The sequence below is a fragment of the Poecile atricapillus genome, chromosome Z, assembly GCF_030490865.1.
Source record: "Poecile atricapillus isolate bPoeAtr1 chromosome Z, bPoeAtr1.hap1, whole genome shotgun sequence".
NCBI classification, from domain to species: Eukaryota; Metazoa; Chordata; class Aves; order Passeriformes; family Paridae; genus Poecile; species Poecile atricapillus.
The window spans coordinates 22116443-22140703 of NC_081289.1; the positions used below are offsets into that span (position 1 = coordinate 22116443).

Here is a 24261-nt window from a genome sequence, read left to right on the forward strand (position 1 = left end):
AAAGGTCAAAGCTCAGCTCTCATTCCTTCTTTTCCTGGCAGAGCGAGATCCGATATGTGGACAGAAGTGCTATTGTTGAGTGGGATATAATTGCTTCCAATGGGATAATCCACATCATTTCAGAACCTTTAAAGGCTCCATCAGAACCTGTAAGTACAACAATTCAGGTTTTTGGGGTGGTGAGAGGTAACTGTGTTTTATTTTACCCTAAACCAATTGCTGGCACTCGTATATTCCCAGTATGCCTGACATACATGCAGCTTTCAGCTTAAAAGGTTACTTTCAAAGAGAATTAGAAGTTGAAAACAAAGTACCAGTGATACCAGAAATTTGTCTGAACAATTTCTTCCTACAGTTATAATTTTTTTTTTCTTTATATAAAATAACGGAGGTCATGTATGTAATTGAGTATTTTAAATGCTCCAGCTTCTAAGGCACCTCATTTACTCTTGCCTTGGCATTCATTCCTATCCAAAACAACAAGGTGTCTTGAAAATAGGTATCTTTTGCCTGCATGAACTCCTGCAAAACTTCCAATTATCCAGCTGTCTCCTTGGTCCCCAAGGTTTAGTGATGGACTCGGCAGTGCTGGGTGAACAGTTGGACTCTATCATCTATTTCAACATAAACAGTTCTGTGATTATGTCAAAAGGCCACATTTAAGTGTCTCTAGGAAACACCTACCAGGAAACCCAAGCACAAGAACAGCTCAGGACCAGACCATATCTCAAAGGCACACTGCATGTGCTTGAGTGCTGTAAGCTGACCAGCGCCCACCCATAATTCATCCTCTCCCTTGCTTCCAGGCTCCTCTCCATGCCACTACTGGGACAGGAATATTCTTTGGCATATGTCTAGTTACTGGAATTGTGGCTCTCATTGGATATTCTTACCTCAGGTTCAGGAAGAAAAACATAGGCTTCCAGCACTTCAAGGTAGGTGGGAACATGAAGCTGGGGGGGAACAACTGCACTTCCCAAATTCACAGCTTTCAGTTTCTCCATACATTTGGTTAAGCTAGAAACATTCCTGATCACTTTACACTTGAGCTGTTCAGACTGACAGAGAAAGTGGGGAAGGCTCACAAGCTTCCCTTGGGCATGAGCTTACATTTGCCTCCAGACCTCTCCACCCAAGTACCTGCTCACACACACTTCCAACACTGAGGACTGGCCCAAAGCTGATTTAACTACATCACAGCAGTGCAGAAGTCCTTGCCTCCCCAGAAAGCTCACCCTTAGGGAATCAAATTACAGCCACTGAAAGGATACCTGTTCTCCTCCTCCATTACTATTAATTTTGATGTTCTGGAGGTTGAAATGTTTCATAAGAAAAAGGCCAGATCCAACAGACAAACAAATTGAAATGCCTGTGGGATTGAAAAGGGCAGGTTTTTATACTGATGCACTTTCATGCTTGATTTCTCTTAACTAATTTTGCTAGCAACACATAGATGCAAAACACGTCAGCAACAGCTGAGCTAGAGACATGAGGAATGAGGAAAAAAAAATGTTACAAAATACACAAGAGCAAACCAGAAAGTCTACCTAGGTGAACAGAAATCCCTTCCTGCTTTAGTCTCTGCATGTAATGTGAATCATCTTGTAGAAAGAAAAGCCAGTAGCCAAGAGCCAGAGAAAACACTTCTATTTTTAAATAATTTCAATGAGAGCCCTCAGAACTAACTAGGTACTTTTTACCCCAACCATCATTTCAGGGCCACACCTCCTCTCCCATTCTTTGCTGAGGCTTAAAAATAAGAAGGGAGAGGGAAAGAGATAGCAGTGTTAAGTCACCTGAGATAAAACAACAACCAAAGCCACAGTTCATGCCCAGAGACAGATTTATGTAATAAAGCCAGTTGAATCACAACACTGCATCAGCTGGCAGGGAAGCTCAAGTGTCCCATTTAATGCACTGTGGAAAGAGGATGAAATTTAAACAAGTTTGTGTGCTTTTGTGTAGTCAAAAGATGACACTGACACAACACCACTGGACAAGTCACAGCCTTCAAATATCACCAACCCCTCATATGAAAGTTCTTCAACACTGACTTCACCAGAACCTACTTACGATCTTTTCTCAGTAAGTGTTCCTCTTGACTTGAGACTACTGATATGATGGTAAGAGGGAATGACTTTATAATATAAAGAAAAGTGTCTAGTTGGAAAAGAAAAATTAATTCAAGAAGCCAGCATTTGAGTTCCTGGCTCTCCTGCCTCCCCCCTGCTTGAAATTAGGTTGTCTCATGTGTAGTAAAATTGAATCTGTGGTCAACAGCTGCATTTCAAGGACATCTTCAAAGACAGCTGAATTAAACTGGACTTCAAAATGCCACTGAATAACAGTGACATGCCTATACAAGCTTTAAAAGCCTTCTAATTTTGTCTTTATATCTCCTTGCTACAAATGCAGCTGAGAGCCACACTAGCACTCCAAAGAATCTGAAACACAGCAGAGAGGCAGCTGGGAATCCAGGGAAGGAAAGATTGCACCCTCATGTACATGCAAAGTCTAAAATCAAAATGCACCAATTTCCATCCAGTAAAAGAGGACTTGTTTGGTGCAGAAATGTCAGGTGCCAACTCTGCCATCTGTACGGACAAATTTGCCAAAAAGTTACATTTGTTTCTTAATGCAATGTTCAAGTCTGATTTTCTTTTTATTCTATTTTCTAGGATTCAGATGACCAACAGCTTGTGATGAGTGGCCCTCATGACTAGAATTAAAAACTGAATTTGGCATTAGTCATCTAATAAACACATTTTTATTTACACTTACCGTGAAAAAAAAGTGTACCTACATTACAGGGAATAAAATCTTGTTACAGATTAAAAACCAAAAGAGCACAGCTTTGTTTAAGATGTCTTCTACACAGCTAACAGATACCAACTTCAGAAGTGTTGGCTGAATCTGAGCAGTACCCACTATGAGTGCTAAATGCAAAATTAAGTCTCAACTAAACTACCCAGAAGCAGACACCCCTCTGGGGAAAGCAGCTGATTTTCACTCACCTGCTATTTAACTGCTTTTATTTTACTTCATAGACTTTAAAATGGCTACAAGCACACAGGCTGCTAACTTGGCAAATATCCTAAATTTTCTAGTACTCCAGGCCTGGGCTTTCATTTTGGCTCAGTTACAATTAGAACAGGCAAGCGTGAAACAGAACATGTGGTAAACCTCTATTTTTAAACTGAGGGGATATTTTTGCTGGTATACTTTCCTGTTAGATAGTCAGCAGCAGGAAACACAACCATCCTGACTGTCTTTCTCTACCTCCTCTGTCTTTCCTTGACCTTGGCTTGGTGCTTGTTTTACATCTCACCTCACTGTACAAAGGGAAGCAGTAACTGAGGCAGCTTCAGGAAGAAATGCAGGTGTTATGAAAGCCTTCTAAAGAGACATTTTTTGTGAAAAGTGGGCTATAAAGATGAACATCCCCTTGCTATGCAATGTCTACATTCAGTTCTTCAGGTCTGAGAGGAGCAGCAGCTGCTCCTTCAGATGCTGTGTGTTTTTACCAAGCACAGCACACACAGTTACCATTGTCACCACACACAGAGACGAATCAAACTGGAGTTTGATTCACTGTCACCTCCTTCCATCAAAATATTAAATATCATAATGACAACGTGAGAACACGAAAGAAACAACAAAATGGTAAGAAAATAAAGGTTTTCTTTCTGGCAGCAGTACCATCCCCTCAATCTATGGGGGCAGGAGGGAAGCCCAGGAAAGTTTTAGTTACCTCTGGGAACTGCCCCAGGAGGCATTCTCTCAGAATTCTCTGGGGCATGTTGTTGATGCAGCTATCAAGCACAAGGAAGGGAATATAAGTGTAAATACACATTCACCTGGATGAAACAAACAGACACTCCATTTCCTCATCTCCTTCCCCTGTCCCCCTACATAAGCCTGCTTGTTTTCACAGACTTTAGAACACCAATACACTTAAACACACACATCTAGGAGAGTTTTCCCCACAAAATTTTGCAATCAATAAAACTCATGTTCTTTCCTTCTCCCCAGTCAATCAAAATATTAAGGTTCACAGAGACCAGAAGATAAAGTCCAAGCATTTATTTTCGTAACAATCATTAAATATTTTTATCACAAAAAAAAAAATAAAATAAAAAAAGCTCCACAATTCATTTAACTCTTTTTTTACTGACAGGTTATTCAGCTCTGTGGTTTTGATAGACCAGAACAAAAATTTCTTCTTGCTTTGGTGTTCACATGAACCATACTCCCATAATTAGAACAGAGACACTGTCCATTAAACATGCCTAAAAATCTCTTTGAAATCAGTAGCATAAGGTTAAAATGAGTAATGCAGAGAGCATCAAGGTGAAATCATTAAAAAAATGCAAGACATTTTTAAAAATTAAAAAGCAGCACTTTAGCACTGAAAAATAAATAATACACTTGAATATTCTCACTTAAATTTATATTATATATAGTTGGGTTATTTTAAAGAAACATAACTCTTTGATAATTAACTTTTTTCATGCAACATCGTTCATTTCAATAAGTCATGCAATATAAACAATATTTTACTTCAGCTGGCTGTTGCAACATAGCCTGGCGGAGAAGTCTGATTTCTAATTTAAGAGAAAGGAAGGGTGAGAGAAGAAAATAATCTTGAAACAAAATATGCATTACGTGCATAATATAACCATCCAAGCCAATTAAATTGTTCCTGCTTAACACAGGATGAATGTACAGTGGGCTGAGCATTACAATAAAGAAATGAAGGCAAATCTGGATATTCCCATCTTCCTATTTCATTATTAAGTTATGCTAAATATTTCTTGCACAGCCCCACCAAGTCAGCTCCTGATACAGTCAAACTAGCTTCCTGCAACACATAATCTTTTTATTCCAGCAAAATGAGCAGGACAGTCAGATGAACTTACTCATTTCAAGTATATTCATCTGTTTAAACACAGGGGTGTTTAAATCACACACTTCAGTTAAGTTTGAAATAGGAGCATAGGAAAATCATAAAATCTAAACCACCTCTGAGAACTTCGTACTGATTTCAAGCATACAGGAAAACTACTTACAAAACTGTGCAGGCTAAATTAGAACACATTCTTTACTTTGCAAACATGCTTTTAAAAACATGAAATATACTGTATATGAAATTCAATCCAGGTACTTGCACATACAGACAGGTTAAAAAAACCCAAACTAACCAAATCAGAAAACTTTTGGTCAACAAAAGTTTGTTTGCCTGACAATCATGACAGAAAACAAGTGATATTCCTAAAAGAATACCAAATGCTATATGTTTTGTTAATCACATGCTTTTAAAAACCAAGCCTTTAATAACTAAAATTTTAAAATTATTAATCAAATTATGCCTTCTAAAGTGGCTGGGGTGGGAAGCACCACTTAAAAAACAAACATTTCATTTGGATTCAGAGAAAGGAAACAATTCTTATTTAAAAACAACTATATAGAAGTTCTGTAAAGTGCCACTTTGAGGAAATACATCAACAGATGTTCTCCTTGTGCAAAATAGACATTTTTCAGCTCAAATCTTTGAAACACATATGCTACCCAGAGTTTGTGTTCATGTATTACCTTCATTACCAGTAATTCAATAAAACTTCTAATCTATACCAAAATTATTTTTCTTTATTCAAAATGTGTACCACTCCTAATTTAGCTTTCAGGGCTTGAGCTAAAAACACATCACCTGAAAACTCTGGGTTTCACTTTCTCAGTTCTTAATTTAAGTCCTCTGGCCATTGTGCGTGTTTACTTTTGACTGTAGAAGTCCATTACTGAAGGCTATATGAAATACATTCTCTCCTAGGGAACAGCAAAGCCACATTGCATACCACTGGAATAAGACACTGTTAAAATCTTTAAAAGCAGCATTTAGGATCAAACTAAAGCCTGATAGAGAGATCTGTCTCCATTTTGAAACGCAAAATGCAAAACCTCTTGAAACAACTATTATTGGAAAGTGTGTACTTGAAGTGTTCTGAAACTTAAAAAATAAGGTACCTGAAAGTTAAGAGAAGGAAGCTGAAGCAGCCCAAGCTACCACAAGTTTCAGTTTTAGGCTCAGGTCCACCTGCAGCCAAGCACAGACGTGGCAAGAACAGAAACTGCAGACAGGAGAGAGAGCCCAGGAGCCTGAGCCCAGTGCAGCAGAGCCAGGACACTCCAGCCCCCAGTCCCTCACAGGTGAGGCTCCATCTGTAGCAGCAAGGAAAGCTACAAAGTGTGACCACCCCTCTCAGTCTCATCCTAAGCTTGTTACTAACTTGTATCACTGAATTACTGATACTGGATTTAAGCTCTTCTGTGCCAAGATCCATTACAGTCTCCAGCTGGACTGCTGAAAAGGGTCAGAAGAATGAGTCCTGGTATTTCTTTGTAAGCCACAAGGCTGCAGATCAAAGTTTTCAATGAACAAGCAAAAATAACCACCCAGAACACCAGCAGTCCTCCCCCTCAGATGTGCCCTCCCTCCTGGCCCACTACTAGTTTGTTTTAGTTTCACCTCTTCTGTTTGTAAGAGGAATTTTCACATGTCTGAGCAGGAGGCAAGAAAAACAGGTACAAAGCTTATGAGAATAAGTATGAAATACATATAAACTAAGGTAACAGATTTAAGTGACTTAAATAAAGTACACATACATTCAAGAAAACCAACAGATATTTGTCCACTTTAGAGAGGAGCCACCAGGAGTTTATTTGATCTGAACTGTCTCTTGTAGGAAGGGTATTCTGAATGTACCAGTGCACAGCTGGTCTGACCAGCCAGGAAGTTCATGCTGCAAAGGAGTCCTTCTTGGATAAAATGTGTAATTAGGTTCGTAGTTCAAGAGACAGCTCAGTGATGCCATGTAGATATCCGCAAATCTAGAGAGACGTCTCAGGAAGTAAGTTGGATTCTCATCAGTTCTGAATATGCTTCCGAACTGTGCATTGAAGAAATTCCTGTTCATCTCCCTGTCCCCCAAAAAGAGAAAGCAAAGACAATGAAGTAAACAGACCTGCACACATCTCTTCACCAGCTGGCATCCATAACCTGAAGCAAGCAGACCCTAAAACCTGTTCTATGCATTGATCTCTTGCCATTGTTCTTCAAAACAACAAAAGTTGCCACGCAAGCTTTTTACCTCTTGCACATATACAACCCAGGTTAGAAATTGTGTGTATTAGAAATAGCTGTGAAGAGCTTCACACATCTCCTACTACAGATAAGTTGCTTATGACATCAGAAATACGACATCCCAAGCCTTCTTCTCTAGGGATTGTGAAAGAAGATTTTTGCCTTTATCTAAATACTAATGACATTCAATGTTCCAAAGATAAAAGACTTAAGAAAGGCAAAGATTTGGCTTAATGCACACAAAAAGCTTAAGCGTATCTTGGAATTAAGTTCTGGGCATTAGTCACTGCCAAGTATCATTCCCATTTCATTTATTCCTATGTTTCTGGGGAAGGCTGTTGGTGGTACAGCTGCTAGGCTTGAAAATTGTGCACTTCACAGCCCCTGCCTTTAGGGATTTCTCCTTCATTATAATAGATTATTAAGACTTCTAGCCCTATTACCTATCTTTGTGATAAATCCACTGCTAAAGCAAATCTAGTGCAGAGCTCAGTTTCTATGTATTCTAAGATGTATTACACACAGTCTGCAGAAATCATGTAAAAATCCTGGAAACGTGATCTAAATCTTGACAAAGAAATTTTTTGTTCGTGCAGAAGCTGTGTGATCAACGGTGACAGCTGAACACAGAGGGACACAAGAATCAAAATGAGAGGGAAAGGGATTTAATACAATGTTACCTTTCCATAAAGAAAAGTTACATCTGTTCTAAAGACAGGGAACAGGGAAAAGGGTCCATATATGCAAAGTGTCAGAGGAGAGAAGATCTGCACAAGAGACAGGTAGAATATTGGTAAAAAAATATCTTACAATATCTGTAACTACTAGGGAATATAAACCAGGGACGGAAAGAAATTGCAGAGAAACCTGTGGAGCACATTGCATAGAGCCCTTGGCTACCAAAGCATACTGCAAATTCTTCAACCCCTGTGTTTTACCTCATTTCCTTTCTTTCCTTCTTCCATTCTTCTAAAATCATTTGGGAATCAGGATCACGGTGAACCTGAAATGTAAAGTATGGATAATCTGTAACTAAGCATAACTTTGTAAATAAGCCTTTCTATCAATAAACACTTATCAGCTAACAAGGCATGAGCAATAATTCAGAGATCTAATTCACAAAACTTATCCATGTGCATTTTAAACAACCAGAAGCAGGAACTGATCCAGGCTGAACAATGGAGAAAGGGGACAAGATGGTGAGAAAACTCCTATTAACTAACCACACAAATAACTGTGTTTATCTACAGTCCAACACTTCAGCGAGACTGAAAGCACTTGCTAACATCAATGTCCAGCATTTAGAAATTTGGCTGGAACCCTTTGGCTCTCCAGAGCCGATTACATACACACAGAGCACAAACCTGCATGTGTTCCAATAATCCTGTCAAGGTTTGCAGCCAGGTCATGGTTTGAATGTACTTCTCTGTGTTCATGATTTTAATCTCCGATCGTAACTCTGGAATAATCGCACCAGTGCGCCAGCCATGCTTCAGGGTCAAGTCCTATTTACCGGGAATTACAAAATACAGATATTAATCTTAAAAAGAACTATTTAAAAGAAAAGAATCTGACTATTGTTTATCCCAAAGCAGCACTAATTTAATTGGTTTTTATGTATAAACAGAAGAATGAAACGGTGGGACTTAATTGTGCCAATGGACAATATAATTTAATTTCAGATTAAGCATCAAATCCGACACTTTTGAGGAGAAAGAGATGAAGAACACACAAGCACTTCCAAATAAACCCTAATTCATTAGGTTTAAAACAAACAGCAGGAAATGCCTCTGTAGATAAGAGCTCTGCTGCTGCCAGCAGTACCTGGAAGAACCATGTGCTGGGTTTGTTCTGTTTACCCACACACCCGGCTGACAGAAGGCTACAACCAGGAGCCCCAGCTATTCAAGCTCCTCCTGACAGGTACAACACAAGACAGCTGCCAGCTGTGCTGTCCTCTCCGTTGTGCCACAGCACATCCCCCTCCTGGAGGATGCCAAGTAGTGGTCACTTACCCCAAAGTAACACTTCACAGAGTATTTGTTCATAAGGTAGCAAAAAAAAAAAAAAAAAAAAAAACAAGCCTGGAAAGTGGGGATAAAAATCAAGGCAAGATATTGGGAAGAACATTTACACTTAAGGACAGGAAGATTGCCTCTTGCATTCAAAACAGAAGTTCATTCAGCTGTCATCCAAGTCAGGCATATCCTGTACATTTATATCTGTGTTTACTCTCTATTACAACTGACACAATCAGTATCTGGATCAGGAATGCTACCTCACACATTCCTGACCACAGTTAGTAAACAACTTAAATGCTACAAGTCAGGTGGAAAATATGGTTGGCATTTTACAGCACCAAGGTTTTTCATTGGGAAAAAAAAAAACCCAAAAAACAATATGGCTTAACTAACAAAATTTGCTGTATTTTAAAATCTCAAATGAAAGTGTGTTACATTGACTAACTGGGGAGGAAGAGAGAAAAACTAACAGAAAGCCTCATCTTTTCTCTGATTTTGGGAAAGCAAACTACTTACTGCCAAGTCACTGTATATGTGGTCACCAAAGTAGAGAACCTTAGAGCCCCTCCAGCCAGTAAGCTTCAGAAATTCGTACAAGTTACCCTGCAGAAAAAATGACATGGACATTGTAGCAGCATGTGACTTGCACCTTCACAGGTATGAAAACAGGAACTTAGTATGCCACTAAAAATATTTTCATATCACAAATCTCATCCTCAGTTTATACACTATGAAACCCAAATTTTACAGGTGATTTCAGTGATAGAAGCACTTCAAGACACAAGGACATACAATACCAACAATGAATTTGTACAACTTCAGACATTAAAATAACTCTCTTAAAGAATGCATCTGCATTTTAAAAGCCTTTATATCCAAAGAAGCTTGGGATACTAGGAAATAGGTATGAAAACTCAACAGAAAGACTCCATTGAAAGCATACCTGTTTGTAAATCTGGCCTTTCTGCAGTTTGTGAATCTTGTCCCAGAGCAAGACTCCCCTTTCATTCACCTTCCGAAATGGTCTAGAATAGATACACAATTGTTATATCGCTGTAGAAATCCTGACACTTCTTAGGAAATTAAAGCCTTAACATAAAAAATATTCATCCCTCAAAAGGAAAAAAAAATATCTCTAGCATCTGAATTTTGTAAGAGAAAAAGCAAAACTCCAAAACTTCCACTGTAACCAGCAAAAAACAATGTTACTCTCCCATATAGCTATGACATTTATAAATATAGTTTGAGAACAACTGCTGAGAAGTAAGGCAGGGACCCCAGGCAGAGAGGAAGAAACAGCATTAATTGTCTGCCGCTAAGTAGGACAGAACACAAAAAGCCAGATGTGTAAGAATCTTGCCCAATCCTTCAGTTTGCACACCTGGATAACTGAAGATGAGAGAGGACAGGATTGGGGCCAAGAGATATAGCAATGTTATTTTTAAAATTAAATGCAAAAGGTAAAGGGAAAATAATCCCACCTCCCTCTATCTCTCTTTCAAATCATAAGCACACATACAGGAACAGGTCTTTTTCAAGGGTAAAAGTAGGGCATACACATTAGAAATGCGTTTACTTAATCACAACTAGTCCAAATATTCCAGACTGTCAGCCAGATAGATGCCTTTTAAATATCATATGTGATAAAAAAAAACCCAAAAAACCCAGAAGCAATGGAAGACATTTCCAGATAAGGGTCTGATTTGAAAGTCATCAAGATTTCTCAGGTTTATTAGGAAAGAAGCACACTTCACTAACGTGCAAGTAAGACTTGAAAAATGGCTTCTGTGGCCCAAAGTTGCTCCAGTAGACCTGTGACAGCTCCTAGAACTTTCTTAGGCAAGAAAGTGTAAATATTTAGACTTCAGCATTGGGTGTTGCTGCATTTTGTAATGACCTTACCCAGGATTTCAAATATGATTTCATTTTACATTGCAGCCAAACGAAAATATTTCCTAACACACTCTCTAGCCTTATATGGAAGAGCTGCTTGAATCATTCTTTACTGACTGAACACCCACCTTCGCTTATCATTGAAAAAGTTTGGTTTCTCAGCCTGGACAATGACCACATCAAAGAGATCCCTCCAGTCCTTGCCAACGATGAACTTCATGCCTTTGTCCCTAAAAAGGACAGAGGGATATAAACAATCAAGTGTGGCAAAGTGCAGTTGCCTGTGCAATAAAATTAGTTATACCAGAGATCCTCATCTTCCCCATCCTTTAAGAATGCTTAACCAAACAGCAAACAACTGCTCACTTACACAAAGCTGCTGGGACTGTTTGTGATGAGAAACATCTTCTTTCCATGATCAGCCAGCTTTGCTAACACTGCACGAGTTTGTTCAGCATAGCAGATGTACTTCTCTGTGAGAATTGGGGAAAACAGAATTAATTGAGAAAACTCTTGTGAAAAACTTTGTATGCATTCAACCAAGAGTTCAAAACAAAAGGTTATACTTAAACACACCTTTGACAAGTGGGAATAACTCTTTCAAACATTAAAAATTTACAATTTGTAATCTTTAAATATCGAAGCCGGAAAAATCATCAGTAAGAAAAGCTTTGATAGGTTATACCATTAGTACTTACCAATATCTGCTTCAATTGCTCTGTACATTATTCCTTTGATATGAACATCCCTGATTGAATCCTGTAATTAAAAAAAAAGAGCAATAAAGGACTTAATTTTTTCAAGTGTAACATCCATGCCCACTACAGCAATAGAATTTTTTTTTAAAACAACTCCTTTCTTAACACTTCCTATTTTACAGAAATGCCATTACGTTCAATATAATTATACATATGTGTGTGTGTATATATATATATATGTGTGGATAGATAGATGGATAGATGGATAGATATTTGATGTCATCAGTAGACAAAGACTAAGCTTGTCTTCTGAGAAATTAACTTCAAAATTTTGGGTAGTACAAAACTACACAGCAGAGGGGCTGTTTTACATAACTGTGAAAGGTTGCTCAGGAAGGTGAAGTGGGGTGAAAGCCCTCTGCAGAAGCAGAGTCATCACAGATTTCCAGTGACCTTTGGAGCAGAACACATTCCTTTCCCCTTACAAAAAAAAAAAAAAGTTGTACATCTGACAGATTTTAGATTACAATCACTCACAAATGCCCTGATTATTTACATAAGAAATTTATGAACAGATGAAAGAAGCTAAATGTTTTAACAAAGTACTTATAAGGCGCTCTGGAGGCATTTAACAGCTCTCCTGAGCCAGCTCTGTACCAGACAGCTTTGTTTAGAACAGTGGTAGTGCCATTTTGGTACCAACACAGGGTGTGTCCTCAAAATCCTCATAAAATACCACTGTAGGGTTTCCAAAATGCTTGTAATGCTAAATAGTTCAAAAAATTCTCTACACACATCAGAGAAACCACAAGAATTGGCCTTCTCTATGTTACATAACCATGACAAAATTATCTCCACTGCAGGACACATGATAAGGAATCAAGAGGGTCAAATTACTCTAGACTAGTACTAGGGCTTTTCCGGAGGAAGAAGAGAGGTAAACAGGGAAAATTGTTCAAAAGTATGAGATAGCAAATGATTGTACACTAGCCAAAATGAAAGCTCTAAACTGGAATTCCCTGTAGCTCCTTACATTCCCTATAGCCTGGTAAATCCCCAATAGTGAGAAAAAGGATATGTTGAACAACAACCACAAGAACTTTTATCATCTTAAAAAATCTTCTTCACTTTCCCCCTATTCACCCCTCAAACCTACAAAAAGAGAACAAGCCCTAGAATGTCAGCTTTCAAACAAATTTCAGTTGATTCTTTTCCAAGCTCTACTTTAATTTTACTTATGTTTTTACAGTTGCATACCCATAATTACTCCATACAAAACCTAAGGTGAGGTATTTCATTGAGGCTGGCACAACAGGCAAAAGCTTCCTGAAGTGCTCACAGAGAAGTCACACAAATATACAAGTTTCTCTAAATCTTCAAAGCTTGACATCTACCTTGACATCTTTGTACAGATGAACAGGTTCATAGTCTATGTTGTTTTTCAGAAAATATTCATTCACACAAGAAAGGAGTGTCATTTCTGGCAAGGAAAATATATCCATGAATTGCTTCATTGTATTTCCTTGTGAGCTCTACAGTGATGGAAGAAAAGGAAAAAAAAAAAACAAAGTCAGGCATTTCTCAGATTAGAACACTTCATTTTGTTTAGTATAAACACTTCAGCCTAGTTGCAGATATTCAGATTTTGCTATCCCTGTTCACATTGCTACAGTTTGTTGTCTTTTTTACCCTGAGATCTTCAATAAAGTTATCTCCAACAAAAGTGTTGTGATAAATTCTTCAAATAAATCCAAATCATTACTCTTAGGAGTGGTATTTTAATTCATAAAAACAAGACATTGCTCAGCTAAAAGTCAAGGCCTTCAGTAGAAGACTGCACTTCTGGAAACAAGAGGTGCTGATGGATAAGGGATGGATGTTTTTTAGTTTGGTGGCTTTTTTAGTAAGTGGAATACTAATTAGAATTGCAAAGTAATTTACCTCCTTGAAATGAGATAATAAAAAGATGTAAGGATCCACAGCACCTAGCACAGTAACAGAAGAAGAGATTTCTAGCCAGCAAAAGCTGTAATAACAGTTATGTTTTACTGGAGAATCTCATTATATAACAGCAAATACACCCCAAATATCTCTCAGTAAGAAGGGAGGTAAAGCAAGAAGCTCAGGATCAGAGCAACACAAAGCAGAGGTTGGAAGGGACCACTGGAGGTCATCTTGTCCAAGCCCCCTGCTCAAGCAGGGCCACCTAGAGCCAGCTGCCCAGGAGCCTGCCCAGATGGCTTCTGAGTATCCAACAACGGAGACTCCACAACCCCCTGGGCAACCAGCCTGTGCCAGTGCTAGGTCAGCCTCACAGCAAAGGAAGCATTTCCTGATGTTCAGAGGAAACCTCCTCTGTTACAAGTTTGTGTCCCTTGCCTCTTGTCCTGCCACTGTCCTCTACAAGATCCAGGAAAGTATAGGCTTAAACAGATCAAGGCATCCCCCTGGGAATGCCAGAGTGATATTCACAACTGCTGCAGAGGCTAGTTTCAGGAACTTTAAATTCAGCTCCTTAAAATAAGAACAAGTGCAAGATCAATAAAATGTTCCACATCACAAAGAAGGGCTTTTCATCACAACATAAAATTAACATCTGTACATAAAAGGGGTGAAATAAACTTGGCTGTTAAGCATAAAGTCAGCTTCATCTCATCCTTCATTTAGGAAAGGGGAAGCAACCCACCAGAGGGAAAAACCTACTTTCTTGGCAAAGTTTAGGATTTAACATAGAAGTTTCATCTTTTATCATTCATCTTGTCAAATCCTCTTACTTTCACTCTGCCAGTTTGCATGAAGGACTTGCCTCCATACATTTACTTGCTGCTACACCAGCTAAGCCATCAGACCACCAGGAAAACATAAAGTACATAAATCAGATACGGTTCATTTCCCAGCCTTTATCAGATTCTGTGTGCAAGACTGAGCAAGTCACTTGATCTTCTGTGTTCCACTACTCTGTCTGTATGACTTGGTAAGGAAACAGTCAGAGAATAAACTACAGCAAGCAAGAGAGAGAAAAGTAATTTGTCATTTAAAGGGCAAACTTCACACTAAACTAAAGTCAATCATATATTGAGAAAATATAACTGCTAGTTATAATGAGTACAAGATTTAAACACCATTACCCTCATGCCAAAAAAACCTCACCCAGTTTTAAAGACCCATTTGTGGGTTTACCTTTCCATAAAAGTCACTCATTTGCTCTAAAGGGACATGGGAACCATCATACATTGCAATGACTTCTTCATCTGGGACAACACTGAGGCCTCTGGAAAAAAACACTAGCTTTAGTTGAAAAGTCAGATTAAAATTTTCAAGTAATCACAAAACCCTGACAGATTAACATTTAGATCTGGATCTTATTAAAACCCTAATAATGTCACGAACATCTTTGTAAGTTAAAACAGCATCTTTCCTTACCAAACCAATAATATTTTAACAGGCTCATGCATACAGAACACATTCCATTTCAAAGTCCTTTTTTACTTATGAGAAAAAGAGTTTATCAGTCTCCATTAAAGCTATGCCTCAAGGGTTTTTTTAAGAAGTGGTTAGAACTTCCAGTTTCTTAATACAAAGTAATTCCTCACACTGCCTTTTATACAGCACTGATGATATGATAGTGTTTAAATCAGATTATTCTACAGCATGACCTTGAAGATCTAAGGGAGTGAAAAATATACACAACATTTAACCAAATAAGAATTTCTTTTAAACTGCATGAACAGTTCAGTTTCCCAAAATTTAAAACTACTTGAAGGATGGTTGATAATTAAAACACTCAAATATAACAACAAATGGGGAAGAAGGAGATAACATCTCCCCAGAGTTTATCAACTATTAAGAAAGTAAAGGCTTTAGTTTGGTTTTGAATGTTTACAGCATCAAGCACCTTGCACTAAAGCATCTAAAAGACTGCAGGCATGCAAACATCCTCACCAGAGGCCACAGAAGTGTTGAGATTTTACTCAGGATTAAAGAAACATTAATGCAAACCAGATCAGCTGGTCTCCTTTTCCCAAACCTACTCATGGTGTTTTGCAGCCTTGTAAAACAGACCATTATTTCAGAACCTCCCCTTTTTGGTCTGACCAAGAAGTGCTGCCAGGCATTAAAAAACAAATAAATTAATTCACAAGCCTAGTGCTTTCAGTGCTTAGAGTCCACACCAGTGTTGCAGTGGAAAGGCATGACACATGAATTTCCTCAGGGCTTCTGTGGTGGCAGAGCCCCACATTAACCAGCTCCTTTACTGCACTTCAGTCCCCACACCAACTGGGACACAACTCTGAGCTGCTGCTGGCAGAACTCCAGCATTCAAGTTGGTCTTGAATGCACCAACAGGACAGAGAATACCTGGCTTTTGTAACATACAGACTTCAGCATCAGCCCCTCCACGGCAGGAAGCACAAAGAAATGCAACCAAAATATAAACAGATACCAGGTAACACCATCAGAATTGAGGAGGTACCTTCTGGTCTGCAGACAGCTATGCCAAGTGCTACTTGAATACTGCTAGAGAGAATACCTGTGCATCAGGAGCTACTCAAGCACAGATCAAGAGGAAAATGTGAAAACCACACTGGAGAGATGACTGCCTAGGCAAAGCTGTAGAGTGCTTTTACCACAAGCCTCACAGTCTTGACACAGTTCACACTGCAGCTGTGACCACACATCATCTTGACATTAGCCCTCACAGCCTTCAGCCTCTCTTTTCCTCCCCTCATCCCTGTACAGGTGTTTGGGGAAACAGCATGAAGGTCTGATGCAAACTATCATTTCCAGGTCACATCCCTTTTGGACCCAAATTTGGGGGTTTTGTCCTCATGGTGGGTGGGGGAAGACAACAAAGAGTGCAACAGAATAAACCTGGGTAAAAGTCTTTTTGTCCAGTGACTTTAAGAAAGGTGGCCTGACTTCTTGTCTAATTTAAAATCTGGTATCGAGTGTGATGCAAATTTGATTTGGTTGATGTGTCCAAACTTAAAAGCTCTGTGCAAACACAGCAGGACCTCTCAAGTGTCTCCACAACCACACCAAAGTCACGCTATCAGGCACTCTGTGACAATTATTTACATAGAAAGCAAGAGCAGAGAAGTCATCAGGGTATTTTTAGATGTCTTTCAGCACAATTTAACAGCCGGAAACAAAGTGAGTCAGCACTATGTGACCAACCAGCTTGCCAATTCTACCAGGGCTGAACTGGGGAATCAGCTGTGCTGGATCAGGCAGTAGATGTGTACACACAGAAGTGCAAAGAAAACCCTTCCAGCAAGGCTGCAATGCTCATTCGTGTCTGCACTCATCAGGACACAGCTCCTGGTAAGAATCCAAGCTGCACACAATAAATGCAGTTAAGACACAAAAAATAAAAGCATACATTGCTATTATGAAGAACAAATAACTTTACCCACCTGTAAACTGTTCCCAGCTGAATATAATGAAAAGCATCGATCTTCATTAATAATGCCTTGCAAGTAAAAAAAAAAAAAAAGAAAATAATAGTTTTTATCACTTCAACTATTTGACATGAAATTAAAAAAGTCAAAGAAATTTTATCTACAACCTTTCTGTCTCAAGAACACCTGAGCACTCTCCCTGCAACTTCCTTCACAGCTTCCAAAATACTTTTATCAATGACTTTCACCTGGTTTTATCCTGTTGCACCCTAAGTTGCCTTTTCCCACCCATCATGAAGACATAATGCCCAAAACATGTTCTACTTAAGAGCCATTTTAAAAAACATTGTTATTCTTATTGATTATGTTAATAATAATAACATTAATAATAATAAAACAATAATAGTCATAATAGTAATAATAAATAATAGTAATAATAACAATAGCAATAATAAAGAATAAATCTTGCTATTAAAGAGAAAAACATGAAACAAAATCCTTATACATCAATGCAGAGTGAAAAGTTGAAAGGTTTAAAAGCTCTATTTTCCTTGGATAAGTTCACAGCACTACATAACTCGTCACAAAGTTATTTATACATACCCGGTGCACATCATAATGAAGCCCTCTGATGGCAAAATTGGGATCATAATCATATTTTCTTATTTCTGCAGGATACTAGGAAAAGAGAGCAGTGATTTGACTTTTAAAACCATAATCAAAACAATAAAAATTGTTTCTGCAGAATTTTAAAAGTCTAAGTTTTCTATGCTTCTCCTTTGCTCTAATCATTTAGGAGAAATTTTCATAGGCTGGTGAGATTTGCAGGAACATATATCCACAAGACAAGTCAAACTTTTTTCCAAAATCGAAATTGTTTTAAATTTAAGGCCATCCTGGTCCCTGAAGCTGAACATCCAGGTAGTCTGTAGTGATTACCTTTGAACATTAGCCTCTTAATCAAAAAAAGTTAATTTAACATATTCTTCATACATTAAAAAAAACCAAAAACTATGCAGAGATGAACTAAATGTCTGTCATGTACTCTTCCCTCAAATTCCTTATATATAGTGTAAGTAGCCCACACCATTACATAGTGAGGGTTGTAGTCTAACGTTTTTCAGTACAAGCCCATTTTCAGTCAACTGTAATTTTGTTCCGCTTTAAACACAGGTTGCCATGAAAATAAATGTTAGGAGCATGTCTTGGGTTTTGTTCACTTGTTTTTAAAGGGTGAAATGCTTCAGTAGTTTCAACAAGGCCTGAGAAAACTATGATTTCCTTGATTAAGCCTCTGAAAGGCAATCCTTCATTTTCTTCCCACAGGTTACAGCAGCCTTAGAACCTGACATTGTTTTTCACCTTCTCTACAACAGTCTCCATACATAAATGGCCAATTTACAAGCCTTCAGGGGGAAAAGTGCATTATGCAGCTTCAACAGAGCCTCTAGCTACTTTACAAGAAATAAACAGTCATTTCACCCCTAAGTTCTTATCTTGCTGAAGAGGACTTGCTCTGCAACTTGTACTTGTAGATTGCACTTGTACTGAGTACAGGCATCTACAGTTAAAGAGAACAGTCCTATCATCCCTACACTAGCACTTCCAGCAAACGTGGGGCAGGCTACTGATCTGAATGAAGAACAGCATCAAAAGGCTACAGATGGGTTGGAAGAGGTGTAGGCTTAGTCAGGGAGCACGAAGCAGAGACACAAGGGAAATAATCAGGGAATGATATAGAATGTGATCAACTAAAAACTACCATGCACTGCACGTGCCCCAGAGCAACCACATCAAGCGTGTACAATGAAATTTACTTCTGACTTTATCAAATTTCCGCATACTTGACTTGCCATTGCAATTTATTCTACTAGAAAGTTGCCTTTTCGCATACATGCCAGTACATATGAGAAAAAAAGATTGAGCTTTTGGCACACAAATCAAAGCTTCCATGCAAACCAAACAAAGTAGTACTGTTTGCTTACCCCACTTTTGGTAGGGAGAAATATAATTGGACTAAAGCAGAAGTCCTGATAAAAAGGCACAAGACCTGTGCTTACACAGAACACCTGCTGCCACCTCCATGATTAGCATTAAATTGATGCTTATTCTCTTAGACAATTCCTTGCTTCCTACAGTGCATTTTGCAATTTTTGATGTATTGCCTCCCACTGCCACAAGCAAAACTGGCTATCTTTCTTCTGGGTTGGCTGTGACAGTCATAACAGACACTTTCTAGAAGGTTTTTTTTCTATTGATAAAAGCAAAAAAAACCCAAAATATTAACAGTATAAGCAGCTACAGACACAGTATCAATAAAAACTATTGTGCCTCAGTAAATTCCAAAAGGAGACAATGTATTTAAATAAGGTGTCTCAAAAAGTAATTACAGCTTTGTTTAGTAGAACTCAGGAGATGTTAACAAGACAAACTGGAAAGTTATTGCTACCCAATTCCAGTCAAATAGTAAAGGCAGAACACCATTATAATTTTTATCTACAAGAATTAATCTTGACTCCTACAGTAACATGGCTTTTCCCAAGAACCATGTAGCTTTAATAAAGTATATTTACACATCCCACAGAAATTGCTATCAAGACATGCCAAAATTGCAGGGGGATAAAGCTGTATGCTTGTAGCACCCATGAAATTTTGCTTGCTCTTCCAAGGATATTTATAGGTGTTTATATATAGCTCCTAACCTTTAGATTGAAATACGAAAGTAGAATAACACCACGCATTCGGATTTAGGTTGTATAAAAATACACAAGCAGCTTTATTAACATACTCCATGGACTTTTTGTCTTTTACTTTCCTGCAAGTCCTACAGTTTAGTTAAATTTGCTTCTTTTAGTCCACAGATTTTTTTTTCAGTCTTTCTCCCAGCAATGCCTTCAGTTTCCCAAATCACCCATCTCCCCCCCTCCACTTGCTGACACACAGGAGCTTATCCCATCCCCAAAGCAGACAATAAGCACCTCCAAACTGCCTGGATGTCAAGTGGTCACCAAGAACACTGCTTGGAGAGGCAACAGGGCACTGCTCTGAGCTGAACACTTCCTTGTATCCAGGGTCTGATCACTGCACACACTGCCCCCTCAGCCAAGGCAGCCAAAATGCCAGGTACACACAGAGAACCTCACAATCACTCAGTGCAATCAAAGCCCTGCTAAGAAGTCCAGCTAAAAATATTTCACAGGGAAATTAATTGCTGCACTCACAGCAAGGGATGAAACGCAGTAATGGTAACTTTTAAGCTTCTCATTTATTAATGCGACTCCAATAAATGACAATCAGGAACAAACAACAAACTACATGCCCACACTAAAAGATAAGACAAATATAACTGCATTCCCTAACAGACTGTTCCCTGCTCAAAACTGCAGCTGAGAATAAAACAGGGCTTCTGTTGTGCATATGTAGCTACTGTACAAAATGTGCTATAAGGGAGCCAAACTAAGACTGAGGCACAAAAAGATGATTTATGCCTCTCAGTCAAAAACTATTTACTATACCTTTTATTCATAAATGTATTATTATTTTATTAATTTTACTTACCCGATGCTCATTAATAAGAAGATCTCTAGCAGCATTGAATATGAGTGTGTGCAGATGTGTAGAATAAAAGACCAAGGTGTAGTCATAATCAAACCCATAAATTTCAATGTCTGACAGGCTCATTTCATTGTTCGAAAAAATAGCATCTGGATTCAGCATGTTACTCATAATTGAAGGAACCAACTCTGTGAACAAGGGAGAAGGAAAAAAAGTTATACCAGCCCTGTAGTTTTATCTAAATAAAGATATAATTCACAATAACCAGCTCATCTTTAATAATACGATGCTATTGAACATGCTGTCCCTAACTTGTCTTGGTGACCCATAGTTTTTATTCCAAGTACACTTTTCTCTGCAGTCCAAGTTCAAAGAGAAGATGCATTTTGGTATTTTTCTTATCAGAGAACACCAGACATTATTTTTTGCTAACTCCATTAACATATTTATTAATGTTTTTGAAAATGAATTTGGAGTTGAAGAATATTATTATTACTGCTAGTCTAGGAGCTTTGTCTTTTCTTTCCATTACCTGGTGCAGCTCCTGCCCCTGAAGCAGAGCTGACATTGTTTTAATTTGATTTTGCTTTAATTTTTGTTTCACCATTTCAAGGTTATCACATTAATCAATTTCAACTCACACAAATAAACTATATGTGACTGTGTACGTAACAACTATTATATAAACATTGTTATGCTTATTAACCTCCTAGAGAATCGGAAAACCAAAAATATTCTGCTTATTTTCTACACCCACACAGAGTGTAAACCGCTCTCATTTTTAAGGGTATGTTTCTGTTGATATTTGATGGAAAAGTATATTGACTCAGAAATTACAACTGATATAAGTAGTAACTTTAGGACCCACACCAATGTCAGTACTAAACATTGAGAGTGCTTATATTTCTTGTTTACAAAACTTGAAAGAGCAACATTAGGAGGTTAAATGCTACTCTCCTGGCAGCATAAAACACAAGCATGTTTTCTTTCCCTCCTTTCTCATATACTCCAGACTTCCCCACCAGCGGAAAAAAATGGGGAACATTCATCTTAAATCTCTGCTTGGAAAGGTGAGTTTAAAGGGAACAAATATTTTCTATATAGGTCTAAAAGGAATTGATCAAGCTTCTCTCAACACCTTCATCTCTGAGGACACATCCTACGTGCTCCACCATTGAAAATATCTCAACAAGGCAGATAGGTGTGGGGACTTCAGATGCAGACACCTGAGTCTTTTCATTTTTAAGAGAAGGAATAAAGCAAATCTACTGCCTTTAATTCCAAACTTCAAATAAAGCCCAGCAATCAAACCAAATGCAATCTGACATGCTACAATTAATGTAAATATTCCTACTCTATAGAAAAGGCCACGGAGAATTTTATTAAATTGAAGTCATAAGCACGATTTTTAATCAACTTCTAAAATCATGTTACAACAACTGTTTCTGTACTATAAAGTATTTTTTCAAATGTCAATTGTGCAGCTTGGTGAGTCAACACTTGTTTTAAAAATATTTATGTGGCTATATATAGATAAAAAGATACTTCAGCTGAAAACTAGCTTGACTGGTGGCTGTCTGAAACAGACAGTATAAACAGTTGGCAGCTATTAGACATTCTGGCCAGCACACAGCATCACAAGTGCTATAAACCTTGGGTCAAAAAACAGAAGAGCCTTGTAGCCTTGTCATCTCAACATCGTAACTAACTGAAATATCATCTACTTCGAGCCATTGGGTGACTTAGGTTGTAATATAATAGTCTGAAATATTCTAGAAGCAGTTGCTTCATCTTTCACCAACTCACACCCACTGACCAATTTATTTTCTCACAACATTACCCTACCTCAGCTCTAAAGTATTAGTTGGGTGTGGTTTAGAACAAGAGAAAGTTAATTCCAAAAACAGGAAAAGAAAAAATAGATTCAAAATGAAAGGCACTTCCCTTCTTCCTATCCCTTATCTCACCCTCCAAAGCCCACAGACCTCTCTTGAGATCACTAACATGGCTTTTAATTTCACTTCTGAAATGCTGACACTATTTTACATCCACAAATGCCTTGTTTGCACCCAGTGCTGTGAAGTCCAATTCACATCCAAGACTCTAAAACCCAGAAAAACCCGATTTCTTTTTTTAAGAGCAAAGCAAGTAATCTAAAGCATTATCCATTGCCACTACAGGACATGCTCTTTCCCTTGGTACTGTAGAACACATTCTCCCTCTTCTTCTTTTCGGCTCTCAGAAAAGACCACATTTTCAAGCAAGTATTATCTTGGTAATTCTCTTCCCATCGGAGCAAGGGCAGAAGCGAGCAAACGTTTCTCCCCTAGCTTTTTGCCTGGCTGATCAGAAGAACGAGGCTTCCCAGGGTCTTGTATTATACCGCGAGCATTTTATAATGCCTCACACAGTGCTAAGATGGAACCATAGGTGAAACAAAAAAGCCGTCCAAAACTTCACAGCATTTTAACTTTTTGGAAGAGCAGCCTATTTCACAATAGTTGTGTTGTGTAGATATATATAATAGATATACGAGATAATATATAACGAGATGACCAACTTCTCGGATTTTCTTTCTACATTTGCTTTTCCACACGTAACACACCTCCAAAACCTGCCACTTCGCCCGGCCCAAGCTGCGCTGTACCAAAGGCAGCCGCGGCCCCGGACGGGCGATGGTCCGAGGGGAGGATGAAGGAGGATGGAGGCTGAAGCCCGTGTCCCCGCTGTCCGGCCCCCAGGACCCGCCGGGTGAGGCTCTCCCCGCGCTCCCGGTCCGGCCCTGGCCACAGCACGGGAGCGCAGAGCGCACGGACGGCGGAGCCGCTGCGGGACGGACCCGCGCCTCGCCCCCCTCTGCCCGCCCTGCTCCGCTCCCAGCCGCCACCCCGGACCCGTTCCCTCCAGGAGCGGCGGCGCTCCGGCCCGCTGAGGGGGAGCCGCTCACCCTTGGTGACCCTCTTGGCCTCCTTGTAGCGCGACCACAGGTAGCTCTTCATGTCGGGCGACGGCTGCTGCTGCTGCTGCGGGGCCACGGTGCAGAGGGGAGCGGCGCCCGCGGCGGGCAGGACGCGGCCCCGCCGCCCGCCCGCCCTGCCCGCCGCCAGCAGCGCCCGCGCCGCCGCTGCCGCTGCCATGCTCCGCGCACAGCCGAGCCCAGCAGAGCCGCCGCCGCCGGCTGAAGTCACTTCCTCGGGCCCCGCCCCGGGACGGGAGGCGGGCCCGGCCCCGCAGGTAGCGGCGGGAGGCAGGGCTTGGCCACCCCGACGTCCTCTCGCCTCGGGGCCCGGCGCTGGGCGGGCTCGGCTGCACCGAGAATTCAACAGAAATCAACAGAAATCAACAGAATTCAACAGAATGACTAGGTTGGAAGAGACCTCCAAGATCAGCGAGTCCCAACTCATGGCCTAACACCACAACTAAACCATGGCACCCAGTGCCACATCCAGTCTTTTTAAACACATCCGGGGATGGTGACTCCACCACCGCCCCGGGCAGACCATTCCAGTACTTTATTATTCTTTCCGTGAAAAACTTTTTCCTAATATCCAACC

At 39.5% G+C, this 24261-nt stretch overlaps 2 protein-coding genes across 3 annotated transcripts in view; one reads left to right on the top strand and one right to left on the bottom strand.

Moving 5' to 3' along the window:
- The window catches only part of LOC131573579 (stabilin-2-like), a 72633-nt gene extending 69632 nt beyond the window's left edge, over nt 1-3001 (top strand). The window contains exons 64-67 of the mRNA XM_058827658.1: nt 42-149; nt 807-935; nt 1966-2085; nt 2679-3001. Coding sequence (XP_058683641.1) covers nt 42-149; nt 807-935; nt 1966-2085; nt 2679-2723 — 402 coding nt within the window. The 3' untranslated portion in view covers nt 2724-3001. The remainder of the gene's footprint in view (nt 1-41; nt 150-806; nt 936-1965; nt 2086-2678) is intronic.
- A 2481-nt stretch (nt 3002-5482) lies between these two features.
- On the bottom strand, nt 5483-23890 carry LOC131573144 (5'-nucleotidase domain-containing protein 3-like). Of its 2 annotated transcripts, XR_009276136.1 has the most exons (15): nt 23655-23890; nt 20711-20895; nt 17756-17830; nt 17168-17223; nt 14931-15021; nt 13145-13282; nt 11751-11811; nt 11423-11525; nt 11181-11282; nt 10103-10184; nt 9676-9762; nt 8503-8643; nt 8077-8141; nt 7819-7905; nt 6839-6975 (listed from the first exon to the last, which is right to left on the bottom strand). XR_009276136.1 is itself a non-coding variant. In XM_058826796.1 (14 exons), the coding sequence occupies exons 1-14, from the start codon at nt 23842-23844 to the stop codon at nt 6714-6716; spliced, it is 1638 nt and encodes a 545-aa protein (XP_058682779.1). In that variant the 5' UTR covers nt 23845-23888; the 3' UTR covers nt 5483-6713. The 2 variants fall into 2 exon arrangements, 1 of the variants encoding a protein (XP_058682779.1); XM_058826796.1 differs by lacking the exon at nt 7819-7905 and having other exon boundaries at nt 5483-6975; nt 23655-23888.
- Nucleotides 23891-24261: the final 371 nt, after the last annotated feature.

Bases quoted from the DNA above. Each gene is read 5' to 3' on its own strand.
- LOC131573144 (XM_058826796.1), bottom strand. From the start codon at position 23,844: ATGGCAGCGGCAGCGGCGGCGCGGGCGCTGCTGGCGGCGGGCAGGGCG. The intron at 20,896-23,654 runs GTGAGCGGCTCC...CCTTGTTCACAG, and splicing joins GGCCAAGAGGGTCACCAAGG to AGTTGGTTCCTTCAATTATG. The intron at 11,812-13,144 runs GTAGATGTCAAG...TTTTAATTACAG, and splicing joins ATCTGTACAAAGATGTCAAG to GATTCAATCAGGGATGTTCA.